General features: G+C 40.7%; 1 protein-coding gene across 1 annotated transcript in view; it reads left to right on the forward strand.

The window, feature by feature from the left end:
* The window catches only part of LOC109930681 (xanthine dehydrogenase-like), a 95,383-nt gene extending 70,958 nt beyond the window's left edge, over positions 1–24,425 (forward strand). The window contains exons 18-26 of the mRNA XM_048593777.1: positions 1,702–1,866; positions 3,528–3,665; positions 6,482–6,564; positions 11,343–11,471; positions 16,801–16,934; positions 19,724–19,861; positions 21,103–21,250; positions 21,553–21,733; positions 24,159–24,425. Of these exons, the coding sequence (XP_048449734.1) occupies positions 1,702–1,866; positions 3,528–3,665; positions 6,482–6,564; positions 11,343–11,471; positions 16,801–16,934; positions 19,724–19,861; positions 21,103–21,250; positions 21,553–21,733; positions 24,159–24,226 (1,184 nt within the window). The 3' untranslated portion in view covers positions 24,227–24,425. The remainder of the gene's footprint in view (positions 1–1,701; positions 1,867–3,527; positions 3,666–6,481; positions 6,565–11,342; positions 11,472–16,800; positions 16,935–19,723; positions 19,862–21,102; positions 21,251–21,552; positions 21,734–24,158) is intronic.
* Positions 24,426–26,889: the final 2,464 nt, after the last annotated feature.

The raw sequence follows: 26,889 nt of genomic DNA on the forward strand, positions 1-26,889 counted from the left end.
TATTAATCAAGTAGATTCTTTTGCTTCTGTTGTGGCATGAACAATCTGGAAACTGAAAGGTGCTGCTCCAAAGGCCATCAGAAATTGGCTAGCTGTAAGAAGACAGAGGGTGGTGGTTAATGGGAAATGTTCATCCTGGAGTTCAGTTACTAGTGGTGTACCTCAAGGATCTGTTTTGGGGCCACTGCTGTTTGTCATTTTTATAAATGACCTGGATGAGGGCGTAGAAGGATGGGTTAGTAAATTTGCGGATGACACCAAAGTCGGTGGAGTTGTGGATAGTGCGGAAGGATGTTGTAGGTTACAGAGGGACATAGATAAGCTGCAGAGCTGGGCTGAAAGGTGGCAAATGGAGTTTAATGCGGAAAAGTGTGAGGTGATTCACTTTGGAAGGAGTAACAGGAATACAGAGTACTGGGCTAATGGTAAGATTCTTGGTAGTGTGGATGAGCAGAAAGATCTCGGTGTCCATGTGCATAGATCACTGAAAGTTGCCACCCAGGTTGATAGCGTTGTTAAGAAGGCGTACAGTATGTTAGGTTTTATTGGTAGAGGGATTGAGTTTCGGAGCCATGAGGTCATGTTGCAGCTGTACAAAACTCTGGTGCGGCCGCACTTGGAGTATTGCATACAGTTCTGGTCACCGCATTATAGGAAGGATGTGGAAGCATTGGAAAGGGTGCAGAGGAGATTTACCAGGATGTTGCCTGGTATGGAGGGAAGGTCTTATGAGGAAAGGCTGAGGGTTTTGAGGCTGTTTTCGTTAGAGAGAAGAAGGTTAAGAGGTGACTTGATAGAGACATACAAGATGATCAGAGGATTAGATAGGGTGGACAGTGGGAGCCTTTTTCCTCGGATGGTGATAGCTAGCACGAGGGGACATAGCTTTAAATTGAGGGGTGATAGATATAGGACAGATGTCAGAGGTAGGTTCTTTACTCAGAGCGTAGTAAGGGCGTGGAATGCCCTGCCTGCAAAAATAGTAGACTCGCCCACTTTAAGGGCATTTAAATGGTCATTGGATAAACATATGGATGATAATGGAATAGTTTAGGTTAGATGGGCTTCAGATTGGTTTCACAGGTCGGCGCAACATCGAGGGCCGAAGGGCCTGTACTGCGCTGTAATGTTCTATGTTCTATGTTCTATCATATTAGTTCCCTGATCTATCACTGAATGCCTGTCCAAGCTAATTTTGATATTCAGAACTGTGCATAATATTACTGTTGACCATGTTATTACTATCAAGCTTAAGATGAACAGCCAACAACAAGTTGGGTTTCAGCAGTACCCTCTGATATCTAGTGTTGTTTTAAGTAAATGCAAAAGCAGTAGTTATTTATATTTGAGTCAGTTTGGTCGAAATTGGAAATTAGAATTGAACTTCTCATTAAAGCTGAAAATGGAACTCAAGATAGAGATGAGAACTAAACTGGTGTTGGTAATGTAGTTGAGGGGAGGTCACTGAGGGAACTTGTTGTTGTTTGAACACTATCTAAGCAGGACATTTCATCTCAAAGATTCCACCTATGATTATGCAGCACTGTATATGTACAGTAATACTGAATCAGCCAAATCGCTGAATATCAGCCCAGATTACATACTCAATTAAAAAATGTGACGTGACCACAATATATCAGAGGCTAGAGTTCCAGCACTAAGCCAAGTTGACATACAAATATAAACTTTCTGCTTTTACAGGTTCAAAACCCAACATATTTGTCATTGAGACCATTCTTGAACATGTGGCCAAATTTCTGTCATTGGATCCAATCATTGTAAAGCAGAGGAACTTGTATGCTCAAGGAGACATCACACCACTGGGCTTTGACCTGCCGTACTGCAGTATCCAGGATCTTTACTCAAGTGAGTTTGATGCTAGATTGGACAGATTCTGCTTCTGTGATAACCTATTATTGTCTTTGGTAACTACAGCAGTGGATGTGAAATCCTGTATAGCTTTGCACCTATCTTTCTGACTTCTCTAGAATGCTGATGAAGTAACTGAGCTGTCTAAATATAGTCGATAAATGTTAAGAATACCCAAAGAGCCCTTTAACAAATATTACCACTGATTTGGTAGTCACGTTCAAAGATGATATATGCATCTCTCTTTTTGTTTCATGCACACCACATGTTAACACAAGGTGGTTTAAATGTTTTATTTTTCATTGTTCTTCAATGGCCCCAGTTGTGTCCACAGATATTTATAATCACAAGCCACAGGAAGAAATGCTTGTGTAATGTCGGTTCAGGCTGCCTGCTGGTATATGTTCATACATTGACCACACTCATTCTGGAACCAAATACATTTTTAGGTGTTTGAATGTTACATTTTGAAACTGTAAGCTCTGACGGTTACACTTCTTGTGATGATAGACAAAGATCTGTACAGGTCAGTGAGGAAGAACACTGATCTGTGGTCTTAATAAGCCAGCTGAGCTGTTCAACACATCAGCGGCTAGAATTGACATCATCATGTACCTCCTGAATTGCCAATTGTAGAATCAGAAACCCTAGTTGAAAATGTCTCCCAAAACAAAAACAGAACTTGCTGGAGAAAATCAGCAGGTCTGCCAGGCATCTGTGGAGAGAAAGCAGAGTTAACATTTCGGGTTCAGTGACTCTTCTTCAGAACAGAACAGAAGAAGGGTCACTGGACCTGAAATGTTAATACTCCTTTCTCTCTACAGATGCTGCCAGACCCGCTGAGTTTCTTCAGCAATTTCTGTTTTTGTTTCAGATTTCCAGAGTCTGCATTTCTTTGTTTTATTTTAGCATAAAAATGCCGCCTACCCTTCACAGACCCTGGAGAAAATAGTGCCACCTTCATTCATTCACAATCTGCTAAAGAAATCAGACTTGCATGCCATAACATTATCAAATATAACATAACCAAACCTGGTTATCTGCTCAATTTCTCAGCTGAAAAGTTGCAGAATTAAACGAAACCAGTTGTTGAGGTGAAGAGTTAAAAGTAGAAATAGTGGAAAATTAGGGCTGACCTGAGATACGATTGTAGCCATGAATCCAGTCTGTGGATTACAAACATTGTCCTGCCCTCTATGATCCATTGCAGGAGGAATTCCATTTGGCATCTTCTGAGGCTGTTGAATGGATGGTCAACTAGACATTCCATTATAAGCTCTTTCTGTCTTACAAAAGCATCCGTAGGAGTAGAATTAGTGCAAGTCAAGCTGTCAAGTTAATGACTGCAGCAAAAGGAAATATATTATAAACAGGGAAAATTTGTGCACTCAACATGGGGCTTGTGTGCTTAGGATACTAATCACAATGCAGAGATAAGTTCGCATACTTCATGGCTCATCTGATTTTTATTTGTTTTCAGTCGTACTTACTAATAAATACACAAAGTATATGAAGTGTAGATGATTCTGCTGTGATTGACTGTTGTACATTCATGTCTATGTTATGCAAAAACACTTGGACAGCATCATTGTATTTTTCCTGTTGCATCCTTTTAATAAATTGGAGCATTTAACCATTTTTATTGTCATTCTGAACAGGTCAGATAGAAAAAGTGGATGTGGCTGGGCAACTGCAAGCCATTAAGAAATTCAATGCAGAACACAGGTGGAAGAAGAAAGGACTGGCAGTGGTTCCCCTCAAATACGGCCTGTATTGGACTCAAAGCTATTATTTGTGTGAGTGTGGTTTGAAACGCTGTGGTCCTATAGCTGGTTTAGATTGCATAATTGAAATCATCAGGGGATTGCATACACATCATGGAGGAAGAATATCTCTATTGTTCTTTGAAAATGTTTTAACATCTATCAAATGTAATTATCTTAAATGCTTTTTTAACTTATTCTATAAGGCAGTGTATTTAGTAAGAATGGTTGCGCAATCAAGTCTTGTGTGACGTGAAAGAAACATTTGTTTCTATTTGGCTTGACATTGACTTCTTTAATTGTCAGATTGACAATTAGCTTGACAAAAAGCAGCTTCATCCACAGCCAACATATCCCAGCTGAAAGGCATTGAAACCACTAATTGAGCACAACCCAAACTACCGGCTGAAAAAGACTCCCTTCAACTGTTACCCTCTCTTCCTTCCCCCACCCCCAGTGGGACTGTTCTTTCCAGTCTGGCAGTTAGACACACGATGTTGTGCCATTCTCAAATTTTGATCACTTAATCTAAACTATCAATACCATTTCTCTCCCAGCACTCCAAACTACTCCCCAACCTATTGCATAAATGCTGACGCCTCCACACTTCACATCAGCTCTGAAGCAGAGCCATCCAGACTCGAAATGTTAGCTTGCTTTCTCTCCATGGATGCTGCCTGACCCACTGTGATCTCCAGCACTTTTTGTTTTCAGTTCAGATTCCAGCATCTGCAGTAATTTGCTCCCTTCAACTTGACCCTAAAAGCAAGTTTACTCAGTTTTATACATTATCATACTATGAATTATCATCGTTCAGCGTAAATAAGCATTCAGTCGATAGTCTGACAATACTCAAAAAGTCTGGAGCGCAATGTAAGGGGATTGCTCTAGCTCTGTTAGACTCAGTGCCTTGGCATTTAGCAGAATTATTGCAATTCGGTGTATTTTACTTCGGCTCAGAAGCTCCAGCTACTGTAGGTATCAACACAATACTACTACAGTTTGGAGTAATCCAAAAAACAAGCACAAGCCTTCAGAGCATTGAAATCTTGATGAACCATTTTTTAAAATTATTTATTTCTTTAGTATTTAATTCAATGTTTACCCTTTTGACACTCAATTCCATTGTTATTTTGTGGTGGTTTTTTTTGAATTACAGATAACGTTTTGAGTTACTGCTCTATTCTTGCAACTTGCGTTAATTCTCGCACACACATAAGCTGAAAGAAAAGGGCACCAAAATACAAAAGGCTCTCCCTAAGGCTGGTCCTGCAATCAGAATTGCTGCCTGTTTTAGGTTTGGTGAAGTTAAGATATTGGCTTCACCCAGTTGGCACAGTGGCTAGTACTGCTGCTTCACAGCACCAAAGACCACAGTTCAATTCCAGCCTAACTTTGATAGGCTGGGATGCTCTTTGCAAGGTTTCTATGATTCCAGGTTAAAATTACATACTCATTTGTTCAATAGTCTCAATTGAAGTTTTTCTATTTTATTGTGAATAAAGAAAAGGCCTTTGGTCTTCTGTTTCCTTAGTGCACTGGGATTCATTAACCCATTTGCACTGACTTTGAACAGGCTGTGGTATTAAGTGCAACAAACTGGTCTAGGCTTAGTAGCAGAAGAGTTCATCTCCTGCTAACTTCAGAACAGGGGTATTTATGTGAAGTATCATGCTAGCTCTTTCACTGTAAGGTGCAATAATGTTCTGAACTTGGGTTGCTGTGGCTACTGGGACTCTTCACTGAAAGTCTTTACATGCACAAAGACACTGCAATTGCTCCGAAAGTTTAAATTACAATGGCATGATATGCTGCCTGGGACACTGTGCCTGTGTCTCTTTCAGCAATCCTAGTATCACAAATTGTGGCTGGAAATATGCAACTTTACCAAATACTTCAGAATTGTTACATACTTTAGTTTTTATTGCAAACCAATGATTAACAGCATAACACAAGGGCAACCAAACACCCCATACACAATCTCAATTGCACCTCCCTCTTATCTGACCTGACTACATCCAATGAGACAATTATAAATTCACTAACAACTGATGCCCTCCAACTCAACTCAAGTACCCACCCTTCAATCTAACTAACCTCCCCAACCTGACTACTCCTGTATGGTTTTGGAGTAGATTTGTAGCTCAGGTTGTGGATGTTGAGATTGGTTGGCTCGCTGAGCTGGTTTGTTATTCCGCAGACGTTTCATTACCCTGCTGGGTAACATTATCAGTGCGGCCTCCGATGAAGCGCCGTTGTGTTTTCCCGCCTGTTATTTAAACTCTGGTGTCCATAGAGCTGGATTACCTCACTTCCGGTTTTCCTTCGCAGTGGAGTGTATATGGGGTCTGCTGTTTTGCAAGCCCACTCTAAATCTTTGAGACTGTTAAGAACTTACCTGAATACAGTAACTAATGTCATAAAAACAGAACCCGTCCTCTGCTCTGCCCCTCCTCTCCTATGCTGCTTCTTTTCACTGGTGTTCCCATTGGGTCACTGTACTGAAGCAACAGCAATCCTCCAAACATCGCCACTGACCCATTGTCTCGTGTGCTGTTATTTCTTTCCTAGGAATATGTCAGTAACAGAATCACATGGGATAAAGTTGTCCTATGCATATTTTGGAAAATTTCAATAAACATTTGGCTCACATATGATTACACCTAGCAATACTTTGAATGCTTGTTTTGAGTAAATATTTGTTTTCGTTAACACCAGGAACATTCCAGTCACCACATGGTTCTTTCTGCCTACATTTGTAATAACCAGGTAACATTGTACTTTGATGAGAGGTTTATTTATCAGCATCACAAATTGTGATTTCTAACGGTAATTTACTGTAATTTCAGGCACTGTTTCAATATTTGCCAGTGATGGTTCAGTTATGGTTTCACAAGGTGGCATTGAATCTGGTCAAGGCCTTGATACTAAGGTAGGCTTCACAATTTATGGAGTGATTTCTCATTACACAAGAGTTTAGTTTTGCTTCCTACATTTTAGTATCTTAATCCTGTTACATTCCCACTGTTCCCTTCTTTTATTCTGTTCCCAGTGAAATCTTAATTACTTGACATTTTACATCCTGTAGGTACATTACAGGAGCTGTCAAAACCAGTTCAGTAACAGTTTGGGGACTGTTTTGGATTAAACATTTCAAAGGGGTGAGGAACATCAGAAATGTTCAGGATGCAGAAATCCAGTGGAAGGATTCTTTTTTCAACTGCTTTCACTGTGGTGATAGTAACACAACGGTTATGCTTGAAATCTCAGTACAGGTGTAAGGCTTAGGATAAGAAAATGTTTGATTTATGGGATTAACATTTCCGGAGCTAAGTCAGGAATGGAAGAGATCGAAACCTTATCCAGACAGCTTCTGCAAATGGATGCTAGAATATGGTCTGCATGCTGGGTCCCAATTTAGTGGCTGCTCACCTTAGGACAGAGTGATCTGTGGCTCATTGCTAATATTTCTACTCAGGTGTGTGAGTGTGAGGGAGAGGCACTATCACTCACTCTGAGTTTGCTTCTTTGGGATTACTGTGAGGCACCTCTCCTACCCATCGCTGGCTCAGTACCAGAAATGTTCAGGTCAGAACTTTTACTGCGTAATTATTACCTATTTGAGGGACTCAGTTAGCATCTGGGTGGGAAAAGCATTCACAAGCCATCCCCAGACTGACTTCATTGGGTCAAGACAGGAAATGGTCAGGCCCCCATTCTCCTCCCACCTGATTAAAAGTCCCCTAACTCTGCAACAGCAGAGTTTTACATTTTGCAACTCTTGAAAGAAACAGTTTTCATGATTTTCAGAAGTTAAACTGTTCAAAGGGAACATGCGGTTGAAGCTTTGTGTCTTGCACTCATTCAGACCAAGACACAAGAAATCTGACTTATAGAAGGAACAGCAGTTTAGATTGCATGAGAAGACAGCGCTGATTGGCTGGGCTATCACTGACATGATGGAGCAGGAAGAGTTTACTATCAATCTCTCTCTCTCACACACACACTCTCTCCCACAGCCGCCCCCCCCCCCCCCCCCCCCCCCCCCCCCATACACACACACACAAACACACACACACACAGACAAACACACTCTCTCTTCCACCACCCACCACCCAGCATGCCCCCCCACACACACACTCTGTCTCCCAACCCCCCCATACACACACACACACTCTCTCTCTCTCCCACAAGCCCCCCACGCATATATATATACACACACACATACACACTCTCTCTCACACCACCCCCCGCACACACACAAACACACACTCTCTACCACACCCCCACACACACTCCCTCCCATATACACAAACTCCCCCCCAACAGGCACACACACACGGACAGACACGTAAATCTATGGGGTGAATTTGTATTTGCAGATTTATTCTATTTTATTCAAAAAACACGCAATTTATAGACAGTCAGTCAATGTGCCATTTTATGAATTCCTGTTTTAGAAATTAAACCAGTCTGACTCCAAACCAAAACACAAACAAATTCTAAACAAGGCCTCACACCTAACATGCATTCTCTGACCCAAAATGTCACCTCTTCTTTACACCAATAAAACCTTCAGTTCTCTCAGGACAGTGACTTGAAAGGAATTTGGGGATTTACATACACATATTAATAAATTAAAACCTTCTAACTGATTAAAGATTTAACAGCATCTTTTAGGTTTGTGTAATACATCCTGATCAGCGGTGTGACCCTTTGATCTTTTACTTATAAATTCTGCGTCTGATACTACCTCTCTCACTAACACCTAAAGAAAGAGTGAGGCTCCGAAAGCTTGTGTTTTCAAATAAACCTGTTGGACTATAACCTGGTGTCGTGTGATTTCTGACCTTGTCCAACACCTCCACATCATGTCAATCTTTATTTTCAGGTCAGGCCCTGATTGAATGGGGAATAACTGTTGCAGTTAAGAATACAGCAGAGATTAGCAACCTGTATGATCCCTTTCCCAAAGGATTAGATGCTATACATATTGGCTACATTAAACAGTGTCTTGTGTGTGGGCAGTTATTGACCACTAAGGGCATCATCCCACTGCCACTGGTATCCATCCAGCAGCTGGCAGAGGGAGTTACCATCTGCGAAACCTGAAAAGCAAACCTTGTCATGTCTGTTTGTGGCCCTCCAAGGGGGTCCCTTGATCAAAAGCACTTACTGGGCATCAAAAAGGAGGCACTGAGAGCCAGTCCTCTTCCCTAGCTGCTGACGGTAAACTGTACACACAGGCGCAGAAACACACACTTACATGCGCACACTCAGACACACACACACAGACACACAGACACAGACGCACACAGACTCACACACACACACACACACACACACAAATACCCAGTGACCTAGAGACTTTATCCTGCCCTCATTCACGCTTGACCTGGTGTCCTTTAGCAATCCTGGGCCTTTGGTGGATACGTTGCTACCAGATTCCACCTCCCCCCAACTCCCACTCCGACTAGCACAACTGCCAGACTCTTTTGAGCAGGATTTTCTCCCCTAAGGAGTTCTTGAGGGCCTACCACTGTGTACCAAAATGCCTGATGGGCACTCAGTTTGGCTGGCTTCCCCAAAGGAGCCAACATGACTCCTGCCTGACTCTTACCTACTCCTGAGCCAGTGATGAAACCCTCTGCCCCACCTTCATCTTTGGTAAATGTCTCTAAAGCTTTCTAATGGTTTGGTTGTTTTTGAGATGTTGACGAGGGTCTGGGATTTGTTGCAGTGATCTTAGATGATGTTTTTGATCTTGCAAGTATTAAATCAGAGGAAGTGATAGTGAAACAGGTTTGAAACAGGAAATGCTGGAGCAACTCAGCAAGTCTGTCAGTATCTGAAGAAAGAGAAACAAAATTAATGTTTTGTGTCCAATATGATATGACTGTTCAGAACTGATAGGGGCTGGAAGATGATGGCTTTTGACAGAGTGGATGAATAACAAGTGGAACCGATGGTGGGGGTGCCCAGAACTGAAGACAAAGGAAATGCCTATCGTGGTAAAGGAGAGATAAAAGATTATAAAATAAGTGCAAATGTTGAGTGTGAAAGGGAGAAAAAAAGGCCCACCTACTGATAGCAAATGCATCAAACCTCACAGGTTTCCAACATTCACAGTATTTTGCTTAAATTAAATAGGATTGAATGTTAGATGAGTAATTTCATAGCATAGCGTCAGTGGGAATGTCAAAATACATGGAGAGATGGAGCTAAATGTCGTTAGCCTACACGTGAGGCTGATGATGTTGCTGGAAATCCAATACAGCTGAGGGAGAGGGACATGGTCAGATTCTTGGGATCTTGAGATATAATGGTACCAGGATGGGAGGAGGAGTTACTGCTTTAGTGCTGTGACAACAATTTGATAAATAAGAATGGAAATAGAAGCAGTCCCACTTGGCTGGGGAGGATACTCTGTGCAGTCCTGGACAGAGAATACTAGAGGCCAAGCAAGAAGATAGGTAATGGGCACAACCATGATTGGAGAGATGCATTCACCAAGTTGCAGGTGGGTACAAATTTGTAAAGCAGTTATATGTTCAACAAAGTTTCGGAGAATAGTGGAGCTGGAGATAGTAGAAGGCAAAAATACAGGGTCAGTGATAGGTTTTTTGAGGACAGAGATGTTGGCAATGGTTTTGAAGGGGAGGAGGTGACAATTTAAAGAGAGTGAAGCATTTTCATTGCCTACCAGGAAGGGAAATTGAGTGGTCAGGCACTTGGCATTTGACTTAATATTTTGGCAGTTCACACTGTGTGAATTTGAAAGAACCAAATGTTAAAAACTAGCATAAAGCAAGGGCTAAAAGGAAAATAATGTCCTGCATTTATATGGCAGCTTTTAAGATCACTGAATGCCCTCAATTGCTTTTCCAACAATAATGTACTTTTGAAGTGCAGTCATTGTTATGCTGTAGGAAACATGGGAACCAAATTGCACAAAAACCTCTTCAAATAACAATGTGGTAATGTCTAAATGATCTGATTTTGGGATATAATAGAAAAATAAATTTGGATGCATTGAAACTGATAGCACCTTAGTGTTCTGCAGATTTTAGCAAAGATTGGTTTCTTTTAAAAAATCACCAAAGAAAAGTATCAATAATCTTCAAAATTTTGGTCTTGTTGCCATTAGTCATCGTCTGGCTGTACTACACCTAAACTTGTGGATGGAAATCTACACCAATACATGACTTAATGCAGGAAGTTTACTTGAACTAAGTTTTAGTATGAGGGATGGAACCATGCAAATAAATGGCAGAAGACTTTGATAGACCTATATCAGAAGCAATGCATATATTAAGAAAATTCATGCTTACCAATGTTTTAATGTAAAATGAGCATAGCTCAGTTACAAACGAATTACCTCAAAAGAAAATGGCACAATCCTGTCCTTGCAGTCATACCAAAAGCTTCCAAGAAATTTCAGCTCACATTGCTATCTTGCTTTAAGTTGTACTGCACACAAATTCTCTTCAACCAAGTTCAAGATATACTCCCAAATAAACATTAATTATTAGTACAGAATACACCACTTTCGGCTTGTGTCAAGTTCAGTGAATGCAACATGTACATTATCCAATTTCCTCTGGGACAGGAGGGAGGAAAAAATGTCTGATATTTTCACCATTGTCTAAGGTGCTTTATTATTTGGATGTTGAAGAAAATGTCTGATTTGTACCTCCTTCTGGAAAACAGGTTGCTCAAGTGTGTGCCTATGCGTTAGGAATTCCGGTTGATAACGTCTCCATAAAACCAACCACAACAATTAGCAGTCCGAACTCTGGTCCAACTGGTGGCAGCATGACCAGTGAACTTAACTGTCTGGTGAGACTTTATATTTTTCAGAACAGCCATTCTCAACCATCAATGTGATAGTAATGATTACATTTAAGTTGTTATATCAAGTTTTTACCAGCTCCTGCCAGGAGTGATGAGAAGTGTTCCTTCGGCAGGAATGGTATATTATCATTAAGTGGAAATACAAGAAGTGGGATCCTGCCAGGATTTGGCTTCACTCCAGGAGCACCCACTTTCAAGGCGTCATTCTCCACATTGGCCACCTACAACATGATACCACTACCAAGCACCTTTATCATTCCCAGTCCCTTCCAACATTCTGAAGGAAATATTCCTACAGCAGCACCCTGTTCCACTTCTGGAATAGGTTGGCACTCTTGTGAGGTAGGAAACATAGCAACCAATTTGCATGCAGCAGACTCCCAAAAGCAGCAATGCAATGATTACCACAAAAGCATTTAAGGATGTTGACTGAGGGATAATTTTTTATTCTTTAATGGGGTGTGGGTGTCACTTTCAACACCGACAGTTTTCTGCCCATTCCCTGGAACTGAGTGGCCATTTCAGAAGGCAGTTAAGAATGAGGGGTGATCCCAAAGAGACTTAGAAATTTCATACAGGGTATGACAGGGTGAATGTAGATAAGATGCTTCCCTGGCTGGAGGTTCTAGTACGGGAGATATAATTTCAGGATTATGGCAGAGGCCATTTAGACCAAGATACGGAAAATCTTTCTTCATGCCATCACCTGAAAGTTTCCCTCTAAATCACTTATCATCCTGACCTGGAAATATATCACCATTCTTTCAGTATTGCTGTGTCAAAATCCTGTGACTCCCTACTTAATACCACTCTGTGTGTTCCTACAGCAAATATAAAGATTCAACAGGAAAGTAGCACTGAGGTGAGATTCATCCATTATCTGACATGTTGCAGTGAGCTCAGTTAGAATGGTTTACTGCGGTTCCTATGTTCACCTGTTATGTACGCAGAATTAACAGCACAGAAATGGTCTTGATCCAATGTAAAGACAACTTAATATTGTAATCCCATACTTCACTCAATAGCAGCTCACATTTACTTACATAGAATTTACAGCACAAAAACGAGTCATTCTTCTCTCATTAGCATCTCCTTCTGTTCTTTTTCCTTAAAGTACTTAGTTAGTTTTGCCTTAAATATATTATCTCATTGACTCCAATGTTAGAGAGTTCGAACCACATTCTCTGAGTGAAGAAATTTGTTCTGAATTTAACTCTGCATTTACATTGTTTTGGATCTGGAGTCACACACAGTCTGGTCCAGGTAAGGATGGCAGGATTCCTTCCTGAAAGCACATTAGTGAACTGAATGGGCTTTTGCAATAATCGATCCAGTTCTCATGGTTACTATTACTAAGACTTGCTTTGTATTCAAGTTTTGTAAATGGCATACAAATTCCATCAATTGTCGTGATGAGATCTGACCCCATATCCCCACTGCATTAATCTGCCCTTCTGGATTGCTAGTCTAGTAACATTAACGGGTTTGGGTTCCTGAGCCCGTCTGCTCCAGGCTAGTTACATCCTTCTCTCTTTCTCCTTCTTCATTTTTTCCTTCACTTTTCCTCATTTTCTGACGTCATGAGGAAGCTGGAGCAGTGGGTGAAGCAGGGACTCCTGGCTGCGAGAATGCCTGAAGTGTGGAATCTTGGTGGGTTGTCATTGCTGTACCTGGAGTGGGGACTCCTTGAAGCCCAGGAGACCTTGCAGAGATCTTGTAGAAGCCCTGGAGCTGTCTTTGAAGACCCTTGTACAGAATGTGCTGATCTGAGGTGTGGATTTACCCTTTCCTGATGTTAATTTGAATTGAAGTTAAAGGGGCCTTCAGTTGTCCAGCAGTAAGTATACCATAAATTAGGATAAGCAGACAGTTATACTGAAGAATTCTCACAAGACAACAAATCAGGAATTAAAGTCCACTGATTATCCTTCACTTCTTATAAATTCTATAGAGGGCAAAATAGTTGTTTGGAGCACAGACATCAGAAGCTGAAATATCACAAGCAACTTGTTTAAAAAAATTCTGACCATTAACAAGGTGTAGGTTTCTCAGGATTACAGCCATGTTGCAACATAAAAGGGACGTTCTCACCAGTTCAATGATTAATAATTAACTGTAATCGCTGTGAGAATTTAAATAGTGTATCCTGTAGAGAATTATAGATTCAGTATCAGCAGCTTACGTGGAGATCCCAAAGTTGCTGTCAGTTTCAAAGAAATAATAGTGCTGACCACTGATAGTACTGAAGATGAACTTCCTTTATGCAATTTCTTTTTATTCTTTTTATAACTCAAAATGGTGCTGGATTGTGGCAACAAAACACTTTTCACTGTATCCTTCTAGATATAAGTAACTCATAACACTCATAACAATATACCATCATCGAGCTATGAGCATTGACAGTGACACTGGTAATAAAATACTTGTGCTTCTTTCACATACTGCTGTGGCATGTTTGATACCCACATAAGATGGCACCTCCAACATTGCAGCATGCTGTCAACACTTCACTGGAGTTCAAGCCTTGACTTTGGGATCAAGTTCTGGAGTGAGACTTGAACCTGGAACCTTCCGACACAACGACAAGAATGTTACCAATGAAGTCACAGCTGACATACAAACAATGTGCAATATAGCTCAATGTGATGGATCTGCAGTTTGCTCCATTTCATTGTTGGTGATGCTTCGCAGCACCATTTAGACAGTGGTCTCACCCAAACATGTAGAATTGTGGCTAATCAGTGATAAACCCAAGGTCTTGATCAAAGCCAAGAACTTTATCTTGTTCTAAAAATATCCTTTAAATATACCGATAAGTCACTCATAAGGAAGGAAATTTGGAAAAAACTCTTACTCAGAGTCGCTAAAATGTGATTAGAACTCTCTAACCTTGGAGTTGTTGAGGTGTTGTATTTAAAGCAAAGCTAAGTACGTACTTTAAGGAGAAAAGAAGGATGTGCTAATGAGAAAAGGATGATTTGTTTTAGTGCTGTAAATTCTATGTAAGTAAATGTGAGTTGCGATTCAGCAGGGTATGAGATTGCAATGTTAAGCTGTCTTTTTACTGGATCAGGGCTGTTTTTGAGCTGTTACTTCTGTATACATAACATATGAACATAGGAAGTGCTGTAAACCATTCCAATAATCAAGCCTGCTCCACCATTCTAGATCATGGATGATCATCACCTCAATGCTGCTTTCCTGTACTAATTCCATATCCCTTAATGTCATTAATCTGCAGGAATCTATCAATTTCTGTCCTGAACCTCCTCAACCTGAACCTTATTGAACTTCCACTGCCCTCTGTGGTGGAGCATTTCAAAGGTTCATGACCCTGTGAGTTTTTGTTTTATTCATTTAGGGCATGCGGTCTTCACTGATTGGACCAGCATTTATTGTCTATCCCTAATTTCCCTCCAGAGTGTGGTGATGTGCTTCAGTCTTGAACAGTTGTGATACTTTTGGTATAGGAACTCACACAGTGGTATTAGGAAGGGAGTTACAGGATTTTGACTGAGCAATACTAAAGGAATGATGATGTATTTCCAGGTTAGGATGATGAGTGCCTTAGAGGGGAACTTGCAGGTGGTGCCATGAGGCAGTTTTTCTGTATCACAGTCTTAAATGGCCTCTGCTGTAATCCTGAAATTATTTTCTCTAGTTCAAGAACCTCCAGCCAGGGGGAACATCCCGTCTATATCCATCTTGTTAAATTTCTAAGTCTCTTTGAAATCACCCCTCTTTCTTCGAAACTCTTGGGAAAATAGACCCAGTTTCCTCAATTAGCAAGGTTAGGTCACATGGAATACAGGGAGAACTAACTATTTGAATACAGAACTGGCTCGAAAGCAGAATACAGAGGGTGGTGGTGGAGCGTTGCTTTTCAGACTGGAGACCTGTGACCAGCGGTGTGCCACAAGGATGGTGCTGGGTCCATTGCTTTTTGTCATTTTATATAAATGATTTGGATGTGAACATAAGAGGTATGGTTAGTAAGTTTTATAGATGACACTAAAATTGGAGATGTAGTGGACAGCGAAGAATGTTACCTCAGATGGGCCAATGGGCTGAGGAGTGGCAGATGGAGTTTAATTTAGATAAATGTGAGGTGCTGCATTTTGGAAAGGCAGAGAGATGTTAGGGTGCAGATTGAAAATGGAGTCACAGGTAGACAGGATAGTGAAGAAGGCGTTTGGTACGCTTGCCTTTATTGATCACTGCATTGAGTATAGGAGTTGGGAGGTCATATTGCAGCTGTACAGGACATTGGTTAGGCCACTTTTGGAATACTGCATGCAGTTCTGGTCTTCAGCTATAGGAAGGATGTTGTGAAACTTGAAAGGGTTCACAAAAGATTGACATGGATGTTGCCAGGGTTGGAGGGTTTGAGCTATAGGGAGAGCTATAGGGGCTATTTTCTCTGGAGCATAGGAGGCTGAGGGGTGAACTTATAGAGTTTCATAAAATCATGAGGGGCATGGATAGGATAAGTAGGGTCTTTTCCCTGGGGTGGGCGAGTCCAAAACTAGAAGCCATAGGTTTAAGGTGAGAGGGAAAAGATTTAAAAAGGACCTAAGGGACAACTTTTTCACACAGAAGGTGATGCATGTATGGAATGAGCTGCCAGAAGAAGTGGTGGAGCCTGGTACAATTACAACATTTAAAAGGCAACTGAATGGGTATATGAATGGGAAGGGTTTAGAGGGATATGGGCCAAATGCTGGCGAATGGGACTAGATTAATTTAGGATGTCTAGCTGGCATGGACGAGTTGGACCAAAGGGTCTGTTTCCATGCTGTACATCTCTATGACTCTATGAATCTAATTGCTCCTCATGAAACAGTCCTGCTATCCCAGAGATTAATCTGGTAGACCTGCATATATTCCCTCAATGGCAAGTAGATTATTTCATGGATAACAAGGCTAAAACTTTTCATAATACTCCAGGTGAGGATTTACCAAAGCTGTATGCAACTACAGCAGGACATTATTACTTCATATCGAATCCTGTTGAATGGAGGCTAGCTTAGAATATGTATTCAAATCAAATCCCCTTGAAATGAATGTCAACATACTGTTTGCCTTCCTAATTCAGGAATAATATATGAACTGAAAAGTGCTATGTACTTCTGTAAACAGTTATTTAGAATTGTTATTTAGTTCGGAACTTATATCATTGAGATAGGCAGCACTATTTGGATCTTCAAGGATGGTTTAGGAAAGGATTGAATTGCCGGACCCTGTCATTTCATATATTGGTGGCAGTCTCATACTTTTCTCTATCCCGTAAACTCGTGATTTGGTTTCCTCACAGGGTGTAAAAAATTGTTGTGAGATATTGAGGAAGAGAATGGACCCTGTGAAGGATAAACTTCCGCCAGGTACTCCTTGGAAGGAGCTGGTGGCAGCCTGTTTCAAAGCCAAAGTGAATTTGACTGCACATGATTGGTGAGTAACTGAATTAATCAGGTAATCCTTATGGAATCTGAATGATGAAGTTAGACTACTGTTCGAGTTTGTGTTTGACTCTTTCAAAAGATAAAACTTGTACATAAGTTATAAAAGTTTTGATTTTGCAGTCAGCAGCAACGTAACAACATTCTCTGCTGACCTGAGGTGTGGATTTACCGTTTCCTGATGTTAATTTGAACTAAGTTAGACCATAAGACCATGAAACATAGGAGCAGAAATAAGGCCATTCGGCCCATCAAGTCTGCTCCACCATTCAATCATGGCCGATAGGTTCCTCAACCCCATTCTCCCGCTTTCTCCCCGTAACCCTTGATCCCCTTGATAATCAAGAACATATATATCTCAGTCTTAAATATACTCAATGACCTGGCCTCCACAGGTTTCTTTGGCAGTGAATTCCATAGATTCACCACTCTCTGGCTGAAAAAGTTTCTCCTTATCTCCATTCTAAAAGGTCTTCCCTTTACTCTAAGGCTGTGCCCTCGGGTCCTAGACTCTCCTACCAATGGAACCATCTTCCCAACATCCATTCTGTACAGGCCATTCAGTATTCTGTAAGTTTCAATTAGATCCCCCCTCATCCTTCTAAACTTCAATGAGTATAGTCCCACAATCCTCAAACGTTCCTCATATGTTAAGTTTCTCATCTGTGGGACCATTCTGGTGAACCTCCTCTGAACCCGGTCCAGGGCCTGTACATCCTTCCAGAGATATGGGGCCCAAAACTGCACGCAATAATCCAACTGTGGCCTGAACAGGGCCTTATAAAGCCTCAGTAGTACATCCCTGCTTTTATATTCAAGTCCTCTCAAAATAAATGCCAACATTGCATTTCCCTTCCTGACTACTGTCTCAACCTGGAAGTTTACCTTGAGAGAATCCTGGACTAGAACTCCCAAGTCTCTTTGTATTTCAGACTTTTGGATTTTCTCTCCATTTAGAAAATAGTCCATGCTTTTATTCTTCTCACCAAAGTGCATGACCTTACACTTTCCCATGTTGTACTCCATCTGCCACTTCTTTGCCCACTCTCCTAACCTGTTCAAATCGTTCTGCAGCCTCCCCACCTCCTCATTACAACCTGTCCCTCCACCTATCTTTGTATCATCTGCAAACTTAGCCAGAATGCCCACAGCTCCTTCATCTAGATCATTAATGTATAAAGTGAAAAGTTGTGGTCCCAACACTGACCCTTGTGGAACACCATAAGACCGTAAGACCATAAGACACAGGAGCAGAAATTAGGCCACTCGGCCCATCGAGTCTGCTCCGCCATTCAATCACGGCCGATAAGTACCTTACTACTTGTCACCGGCTGAAAGTTAAAAGAGTCTTCAGTTGCCCAGCAATAAGTATACCATAAAACAGAGTGAGCAGCCAATTATACTGAAGAATTCTCACAGACAGCTAACCAGGAATTAAAGTCCACTGATTATCCTTCGTTTCTTATAAATTTTCTAGAGATTAAAATAAATTGGAGCACAGTCAATAGAAGCTGAAATATCACAAGCAACTTGCTTAAAAAAATTCTGACCATTGACAAGGTGTAGGTTTCTCAGGATTACAAACATGTTGCAACATAAAAGGGACGTTCTCATCAGTTCAATGATTAATAATTAACTGTAATCGCTGTGAGAATTTAAATAGTGTATCCTGTAGAGAATTATAGATTCAGTATCAGCAGCTTACGTGGAGATCCCAAAGTTGCTGTCAGTTTCAGAGAAGTAATAGTGGTGAACATTAATAGTTTGTCCATTATTATTATTGCAAAATTTTGGCCATTATATGGTTAAAATCTGGGCACAAACATTTAATACATTGAACTAAGTTCATCCATGGTGCTTGTTAACTTTGCTCTTTTAATTCTTTAAGAAGGAGCATTGTTTTTGTAAAATTTACAATTTTTTTTGACATATTGGAAGTAGTGGTTCCTGTATAATTAATGTATCCTTGTCATTTTTCACCCGACTACGCACAGCTACTTATTGCTCACAAGCTGCTGTGCCTAAATAATCTTAGAATTCATGATGCTTTTCTTTTAGTAGTTGCTTATACTGGTTGAAAAGCAGTTCCTCTTGATTGGATAGTTGTGGATTGGAAATTTTTTGGGTTGTTGGTAGGAGCTATGTATATAAATAAGTGATTGGTGAAATAGATTAACTGAGAGTATCAGCTAGAAATACTAACCTTTTAGGAAGTTATTAGTGGCACTGCGTAGATATATATTTTCTCCAGGCACTAGTTACATCGAATTGGCACTCAGCCTGTCATCAACGATGTCTTGTTGCTGCTAGATGCAATAGAACAGCCAACTTTGGCTCTGCCTCTAGCTTGAGAAACAGTCTGGCTTCTCCTCCTCACTTTCACACAGCAGCACATCTAAGATGGAAATTCATTACATGCATAATTATTGAACTGATCTGGCCTCTCGCTTGTCCATTGGTTCAGGATCTGGGTGTTCCAATTGATAAGATGCCATCCTTTGTAAAATGATTCTGTTCAGTTGGAAATCAGCGTATTATTGGAGACCTGCACTTTATCACTAGCAGTAAGTTTATGCACACATCATTATGACCCTGCTGTCATAACTGAGTAATCAATGTATTTTTGCTCATCTTAAATCAAAAAGCAGAAATATTTGTTAGCTTCTTTAGCCTTTCCACGTACAATTAACTTGAATGTCTACTTTACAGTGTGTTTTTCTAAAATGTTATGGTTAATGATTTTTATCTCTATAAAGACATGACATTGTGTCATCTGTGTAGGGTGTGGCCTGATCCACAGCCCAAAGGTGCCCCTCAGTATAACTCATACGGAGTGACCGTGGCAGAGGCTGAACTTGATGTCCTGACCGGCGAGAACCAGATTAATCAAGTGGACATGCTCTTTGACTGCGGTGAAAGGTAGGAAACAAAATTGTCAGGTAACACCAATATACTGTTAGAAAGTAAATGTTGGTGATTTGTCACCGTTACATTCTGTTCCTTAGATAAAACGTTCAGTCATATTGAACACTTGGGCTCTTCTCTGAGGGTTGCCTCTGTTTTCAGTCAAAAAAAGAACCAGCTTAATGACTGAATCATTTAACCAAATTTTGTGAATTAAGACAATAAAGCATTGAATCGTTTTGAAAATAACTCTGCCAACACTGACCCCCAGAGGGTTGAATAGATATACCATTGAAAGCTGCCAGTGGAAGCTTTGTAAGTGTGATGCCACAGAATCACAGATTTATTACAGTGCAGCAGGAGGCCATTTGGCCCATGGCACCTACACTGACCCTATTCTCTCATCCAGCTCTATTAGTGATTGCCAGTTTCCTCCCTTTTCTTCATATCCCTGCATACCATTACAATCCAAATAAGCTCCAATACCTTCTTGAATGTTTTAATTGAACCTGCCTGCATTATATTTTCAGACAGTACATTCCAGACCCTAGCAACTGGCTGTGTCAAATGCTCATTTTTTCTCACATCACCCTTCCTTCATTGGCACAACACTGTATTTGTATTATAGAAATGGTTGTCTAATAAACTTCACTGAATTTTCTAGCGTCCACTGTGTAATCTTGGCTGTATCTACAGCACTGCCAGTAATATACAACCAACTGCCCAGGTGCAAAAATATATGTTTGAAAGTTGCGATTCTAACCTTAGCTTCTGAACACGAGACCATCCAATAGCAGGGGAAGCCTAAAAAGAAACTGTTAATAGAGAAGCTGCACAAATTGTCGGTCATTCTATCTACAGCTTAAGAAAAGGGAGCGGGGGTGTGGATGGGAGCTGACACTGCCACAGACAATGTTAACCTTGCTGTTGCTGCACTGCTTTCTTCAAGTACCCTGGAGTCCTCAGACTTCATGTTTCTTAAATCAGAAGCATCATCTCATCAACCTTTATACTGCATCAATAACCTTGCTATTGCCATCAATAGTGGTGTTTTAAGAAAGAGACTTATATAAAGTACCATACATCCTATATCTAAATCACTACTTTTGAACAAACCATCTTCCTTTTCATGCCATGATGAAAGAAAAGCAACTAACGTTATTGCTTCAAGTTCTCCAAACAGCAGTGAGATAATTAACCAAATTAATTGTCTGTTTTAGTAGACCATTTGTCTTTGTTCTCCTTATTACCTGCAGCATGAACCCTGCCATTGATATTGGACAAATTGAAGGTGCTTTTGTCATGGGCATGGGGTATTGGCTGATGGAGAAGGTGATCTATGATCCCGACACTGGGGAGGTGCTGAATGCAGGGACATGGGATTACAAACCACCATTCAGCAAGGTAGGTTGTGAACTGAAGGAAGCAGTATGTTTACTAAAATCTAGTACATTGAAGGCACAGCAACTTTCTTTTGGTTGTTGAATTCTGTTTAACTCTCTTGACAGTTTATCGAGGTAAGAATCAGCTGTTGTTAATTACTTTTCAGGCATCTTGTTTTATTCCAGAAGCAGAAAGGATCGGATGAGGTTTAGTTAGTACATTTGAGGACAAGATAAGACCCACCAAAAACATTCAAAAATTGTAGAATGGAAATGTTAGTGCAGCTGTTAGTAAGATCATCTTGTTTGTGTTTTGTCTATCAGAGCATACCCATTAATTTCAACATCGAGCTATTAAAGAATGCTCCCAACGCAATGGGTGTTCTTCGTTCCAAAGCCTCTGGTGAACCTCCCCAGTGTATGTCCTGTGTCACTTTATTTGCCGTGAAGCGCGCTATTGAGGCAGCACGTCAAGATATTGGGAAGGATTCCTACTTTCCATTAAGTGAGTATGATCAGTCGGTGTGTTTATATGGTGCAGTGCAAAATTTCTGATCAGTATTATTTTAATCTTAGCATTAGCCCATTTATTTTAAACAGGCCAATATTAGCATTAAAATAAGATCTTCTGGGAAATTAAGGTATATGTGACTGATAATGGATGTGTTTATCTAAATCTCTCCAAACTGTCAGCAAGTTACTAAGTCAAAGAATGCTATGCACTGCATCTGGTGTTCATGGATACTCTGTAAAATATAATTGGATTAGTATCCACTTGACTGAGCCACCTCATTAAAAAGTCTATTATTGTTGACTCGATTATAGAAATTTTCAGCATCCATCTACTATGGTCTTGTAAATTAAAATTACTTAAATCTTTAGTTTCTTAATTCATATGAGGGACCTAAAGGATTCTCCAGCATCTGCAGTTCCTACTATCTCTAAAAGATGAACATGTGTGTTTCTGCATTTTTCGCCAAATCTCAATGCAGAGCAATAAATGTTAGAATTTGGTTGAAACTCTATTGACGTCTTATGCTCAGACAACAAAGGCTAAGAAGACTTTGGTTTAATGAGAAGCTAGGATTTAATTAACCTCTTCATATTTCTGTCAAAGTACGTGTGTCTTTTGCTGGTTTGAATTGAAGAAAGAAACACTCACATTTATATCGTGTCTTTCACGGCAGCAATTGTAGTTCATAGCCAAGGCATTGCTTTTGAACTATGCTCGCTGTTGTAATGTAAGAGACACAGCAGACAAATTGAACGTAGCAAGCTCCCAAAAACAGCAATGCAACACTGACCAGATAAGAGATAGTAAAAACGGTCCCTGTAATATAGAACATGTCTCACATTGAATGTAAAAATGTCAAATGCATATATACAATTAATGGGGCAGAGTTAGGCTAGAGTGATTTTGCTACAGACACAATTAATAGTACTGTAGTTTTGTTTCTTTAATATTCTAGATTCCAGTGTGATTGATGTTCAGTTCCTGAATATTTCAAATAGTTAAAAATAAAATAATGAAAACCTGTTTCAAGGAAAAAAAAAACAGATTTACCTTTTTTAATAATCTGATCCTTCTTTGACTCTGACCGACTAATGAAGATTTTTGCAGTGTTCCTTGAAAGGTGGTGGAGCTAGAATGTGCTCCATTTATTATTGGTGCATAAGGAAATGTAGTGCTGGAACTAAACCGATGCTTAGATTTCAACATATACTCCTCACTGCAGCTCATAGTGTTGTGTGAAGACATTGTAGAATGTTGTTATTGAGAAAACAGCCTATTTTCATTAATTCCACTGTTGTTCATCATTTCTATAAATTAATTAGATGAGAATATATGAGGCATGATTAGTAAGTTTGCTGATGACACCAAAATTGGTGGTATAGTGGACAGTGAATAAGGTTATCTTATGATGGAATTATGATCAACTGAGCCAATTGGGTGAAGGATGGCAGATGGAATTTAATTCAGATAAATGCGAGATGTTGCATTTTGGTAAGACAAACCAGGACAGGACTTATACAGTTAATGATAGGGCCCTGGGGAGCGTTGTCAAACAGAGAGACATCCTACCTGCAGGTACATAGTTCCTTGAAAGTGGCATCACAGATAGACAGGGTGGTGAAGAAGGCGTTTGGCATGCTTGACTTCATCGATCAGAGCACTGAGCATAGGAGTTGGGATGTGAGCTTACAGCTGTACAAGACATTGTAAGGCCACATGGAGTACTGCATACAGTTCTGGTCTCCCTGCTTTAGGAAGGATATTATTAATCTGAAAAGGATGCAGAGAAGATTTACAAGGATATTACCAAGACTGGAAGGTTTGAGATATAATGAGAGGCTGGATAGGCCGGAACATTTTCCCTGGAGCATGGGAGGCTAAGGGGTGACCTTACAGAAGTTTACAAAATCATGAGGGGCATAGACAAGGTGAATAGCCAAGGTCTTTTCCTCAGAGTATGAGAATCCAAGACTAGAGGGCATAGGTTTAAGGTGCGAGGGGAAAGATATAAAAGGAACATGAGGGGCAACTTTTTCACACAGAGGGTGGTGTGTATATGGAACGAGCTGCCAGAGGAAGTGGTAGAGGCAGGTACAGTTACAACATTTCAAATATATTTGGACAAGTACATGAATAGGAAAAGTTTAGAGGGATATGGGCCACATCCAGTTAAATGGGACGAGTTCAGTTTGGGAAACCTGGTTGGCATAGACGAATTGAGCCGAAGAGCCTGTTTCTGTGCTGCTACGGTTCTATGACTATTATAATTCGGTAGCAGTAAATATTAATGACTTTAGTTAATATCGCACAATGGAGTAAAAGAATCTTTAATTAAATTAAATTATTTGAAAAGAAGATTGTCAGAATAAGTTTTAATGTTCGTCAAGATCATTTTTGTTCTGACATTCTGTTACAGGTGGACCAGCAACAGTCGATGTAATCCAAATCAGCTGCCTCGTAGACTACAAACACTTTTCAATCTAAAAGCCCATCATCGATTTCAGCTGCTACATCGAACAAAGCTAATAATGTGCATTCTTCCAGAAATTATTTTGTCTTTACCTGTATTGTATAATTCTATACAATATTAACTATATATCCGTACAGCCTAGTACTTTAAAAGTTTACCCTCATTGTGTACCTTTAACACAAATCTGCGGTATAAACATAATATTGAATGGTTTGTCCTTTCTCTGAGTTTTTTTTTAATCATTCCTGGGACATGAACATTTTCTGCTGAAGTCACAGCAGATGAATAGGAGATTTTCCAGCGAATACAACATTACTCATCTGAAAAGAACAGTACTTTCAAAAAGGTAACCTTGCATTGGCAGTTAATGCACATAGTTTTTCATTTTGATTGATGGCATTGTTTTAATAAATAACTTGCCAGTTCAAAATATTTCAGCGAGCACCATTGTTCCCTAATCATTCTCAATCGCTTGGTAGAGGTAGGATGTTGAGAGTAAGGTATTAGCAAATTTTTGTTAGTTTGAGTGGTTTATTTCTCTTGCATTGTAGTTAAACATGGCATTTACAGCACAGGAGGAGGTGATTCAACTCACCACTCCTGTATGAGCTGTTTGCCGAAGTAGTCCAAACCTAATCCTACTGTTCGTTTCTCTCCTGAGACCCTTATATCACCATCTGCTTCAAATATTTATCCTTTCCTGTCTTCAAGGCTGCAGTTGTCTGTCTCAGCTGTCCCTGAGGCAAATACCCGAACAACTTCGTGGTCAAAGAAATTTCTCCTAATACTTCTGCTTACTTTCTGAATAATCGAAGCAATGCATAAAGTTGCCAAAGGAAACTATCTTTCTTGATATAATCTATCAAATATTTTAACTTAAAAAAACCTGTATACCTCTTCTTAGCTGTTTCTGCTCCAGTGAAATTGTCCTGATATCTCCAATTTTTCCAAATAAGTACAAATTCATGTCCTGACATAATTCTGCTAAATCTACACTCGATGGTATCGATTATAAAAGTCTTACCTCGCGTGACTGCGGCTTTTCAGTTGTTTCAGCGGCGGGAGTCCGGGAGCAAGCGCGAGGGCAGCCTGGGAAGGTAAACTTCCACCCAATAAATTTGGGAGTTAACTGATACCCAAGACACTACACGCGTAGTGTCTCCCACCCTTCCACCTCCTCTAACCTAATAATAATGACTAAGTGTGGTGAGTAGGTAAGCTATTTGCATTTTTTTCTTCAACTCTTTGTTATCTTTTGCGGTGGTCACCGAGACGCCAAATCCTCTGTGAGCGGGTTGGAAAGCAAAGCCGGAGTCTGTTTGAGTATATAACAGAGTAAACTTACTGGTGCAGCGAACACTGCGAAACTAAAAAAAAGCTAATTAATTTTAAATAATTAACTAAGTAGAGATGGCAGGCGAGGTGATGTGTTGTAGCTGTATGATGTGGGAGCTAGCTGATCCCATTGAGAACGGCAGTGACCACATCTGCAGCAAGTGTTGGCTGCTTGAGGAGCTCCGGCTCAAAATTGATGAGCTGGAATTCGAACTCCAAACACTGCAGCTCATCCGGGAGGGGGAGAAATACCTGGATACTGTGTTCCAGGAGGCAGTCACACCTGGTAGATTAACTAATGTTAATTCGATTGGCGGGCAGGAACAGCAGTGTGTGACTGGGAGTGAGGCAGGTAGAGGGACCCTGCAGACAGGAACACAGGAGCCGCAGCCCTTGACATTGTCCCACAGGTATGAGGCACTTGCTCCCTGCGTGGATGAGGAACAGGGCTGCAGGAAGGATGAGTCAACTGACCAAGGCACCATGGTCCAGGAGGTCATTCAAGAGGGGGGAGCAAAAAGACAGATTTTATTTGTAGGGGATTCCATCATTAGGGGGATAGACAGTATCTTTTGCAAACAGGATAGAGAGTCCCGCATGGTGTGTTGCCTGCCCGTTGCCAGGGCGCGAGACATCTCTGACCGGCTTGAGAGGATACTAGAGAGGGAGGGGGAGGATCCAGTTGTTGTGGTCCACGTAGGTACCAACATCATAGGCAGGACTAGGAAAAAAGACCTGTTTCGGGATTATGAAAAGCTAGGAACAAAATTAAAAAACAGGTCTTCAAGGGTCATAATCTCTGGATTGCTGCCCGAGCCACGTGCAAATTGGCATAGAGAGATGAGGATCAGGGAACTAAACACGTGGCTAAAAGAGTGGTGTGGGAAAGAGGGTTTCCTTTTCATGGGGCACTGGCATCAGTTCTGGGACAGGAGGGATCTATATTGCTGGGATGGACTGCACCTGAACAGGGCCGGGTCCAGTGTTCTGGCGAAAAGGGTAAATAGGGTAGTCACGAGGACTTTAAACTAGTAAGTAGGGCGGAAGGGAGAAGTGAGCGTAGAGGGAGAATAACAATTAATGTAAGGCAAAGCAGCAGGTTAGCAGGTGATGAGGAAGCTTCAACTTTATTGGAAATTAGGAAAAAAGTTAAAGGGAAGGAGATCTCAAGAACTGTTAGTACTGGAGGTATTAGGACCCAAAAAGAAGGTGCAAAAACTGGCATAAGGGCACTTTATCTGAATGCTCGGAGCATTCGAAACAAGGTGGATGAGTTGACGGTGCAAATCATGGCAAATGGGTATGATTTAGTGGCCATTACAGAGACATGGTTACAGGATGG

The sequence above is a fragment of the Rhincodon typus genome, chromosome 3, assembly GCF_021869965.1.
Source record: "Rhincodon typus isolate 14 chromosome 3, sRhiTyp1.1, whole genome shotgun sequence".
NCBI classification, from domain to species: Eukaryota; Metazoa; Chordata; class Chondrichthyes; order Orectolobiformes; family Rhincodontidae; genus Rhincodon; species Rhincodon typus.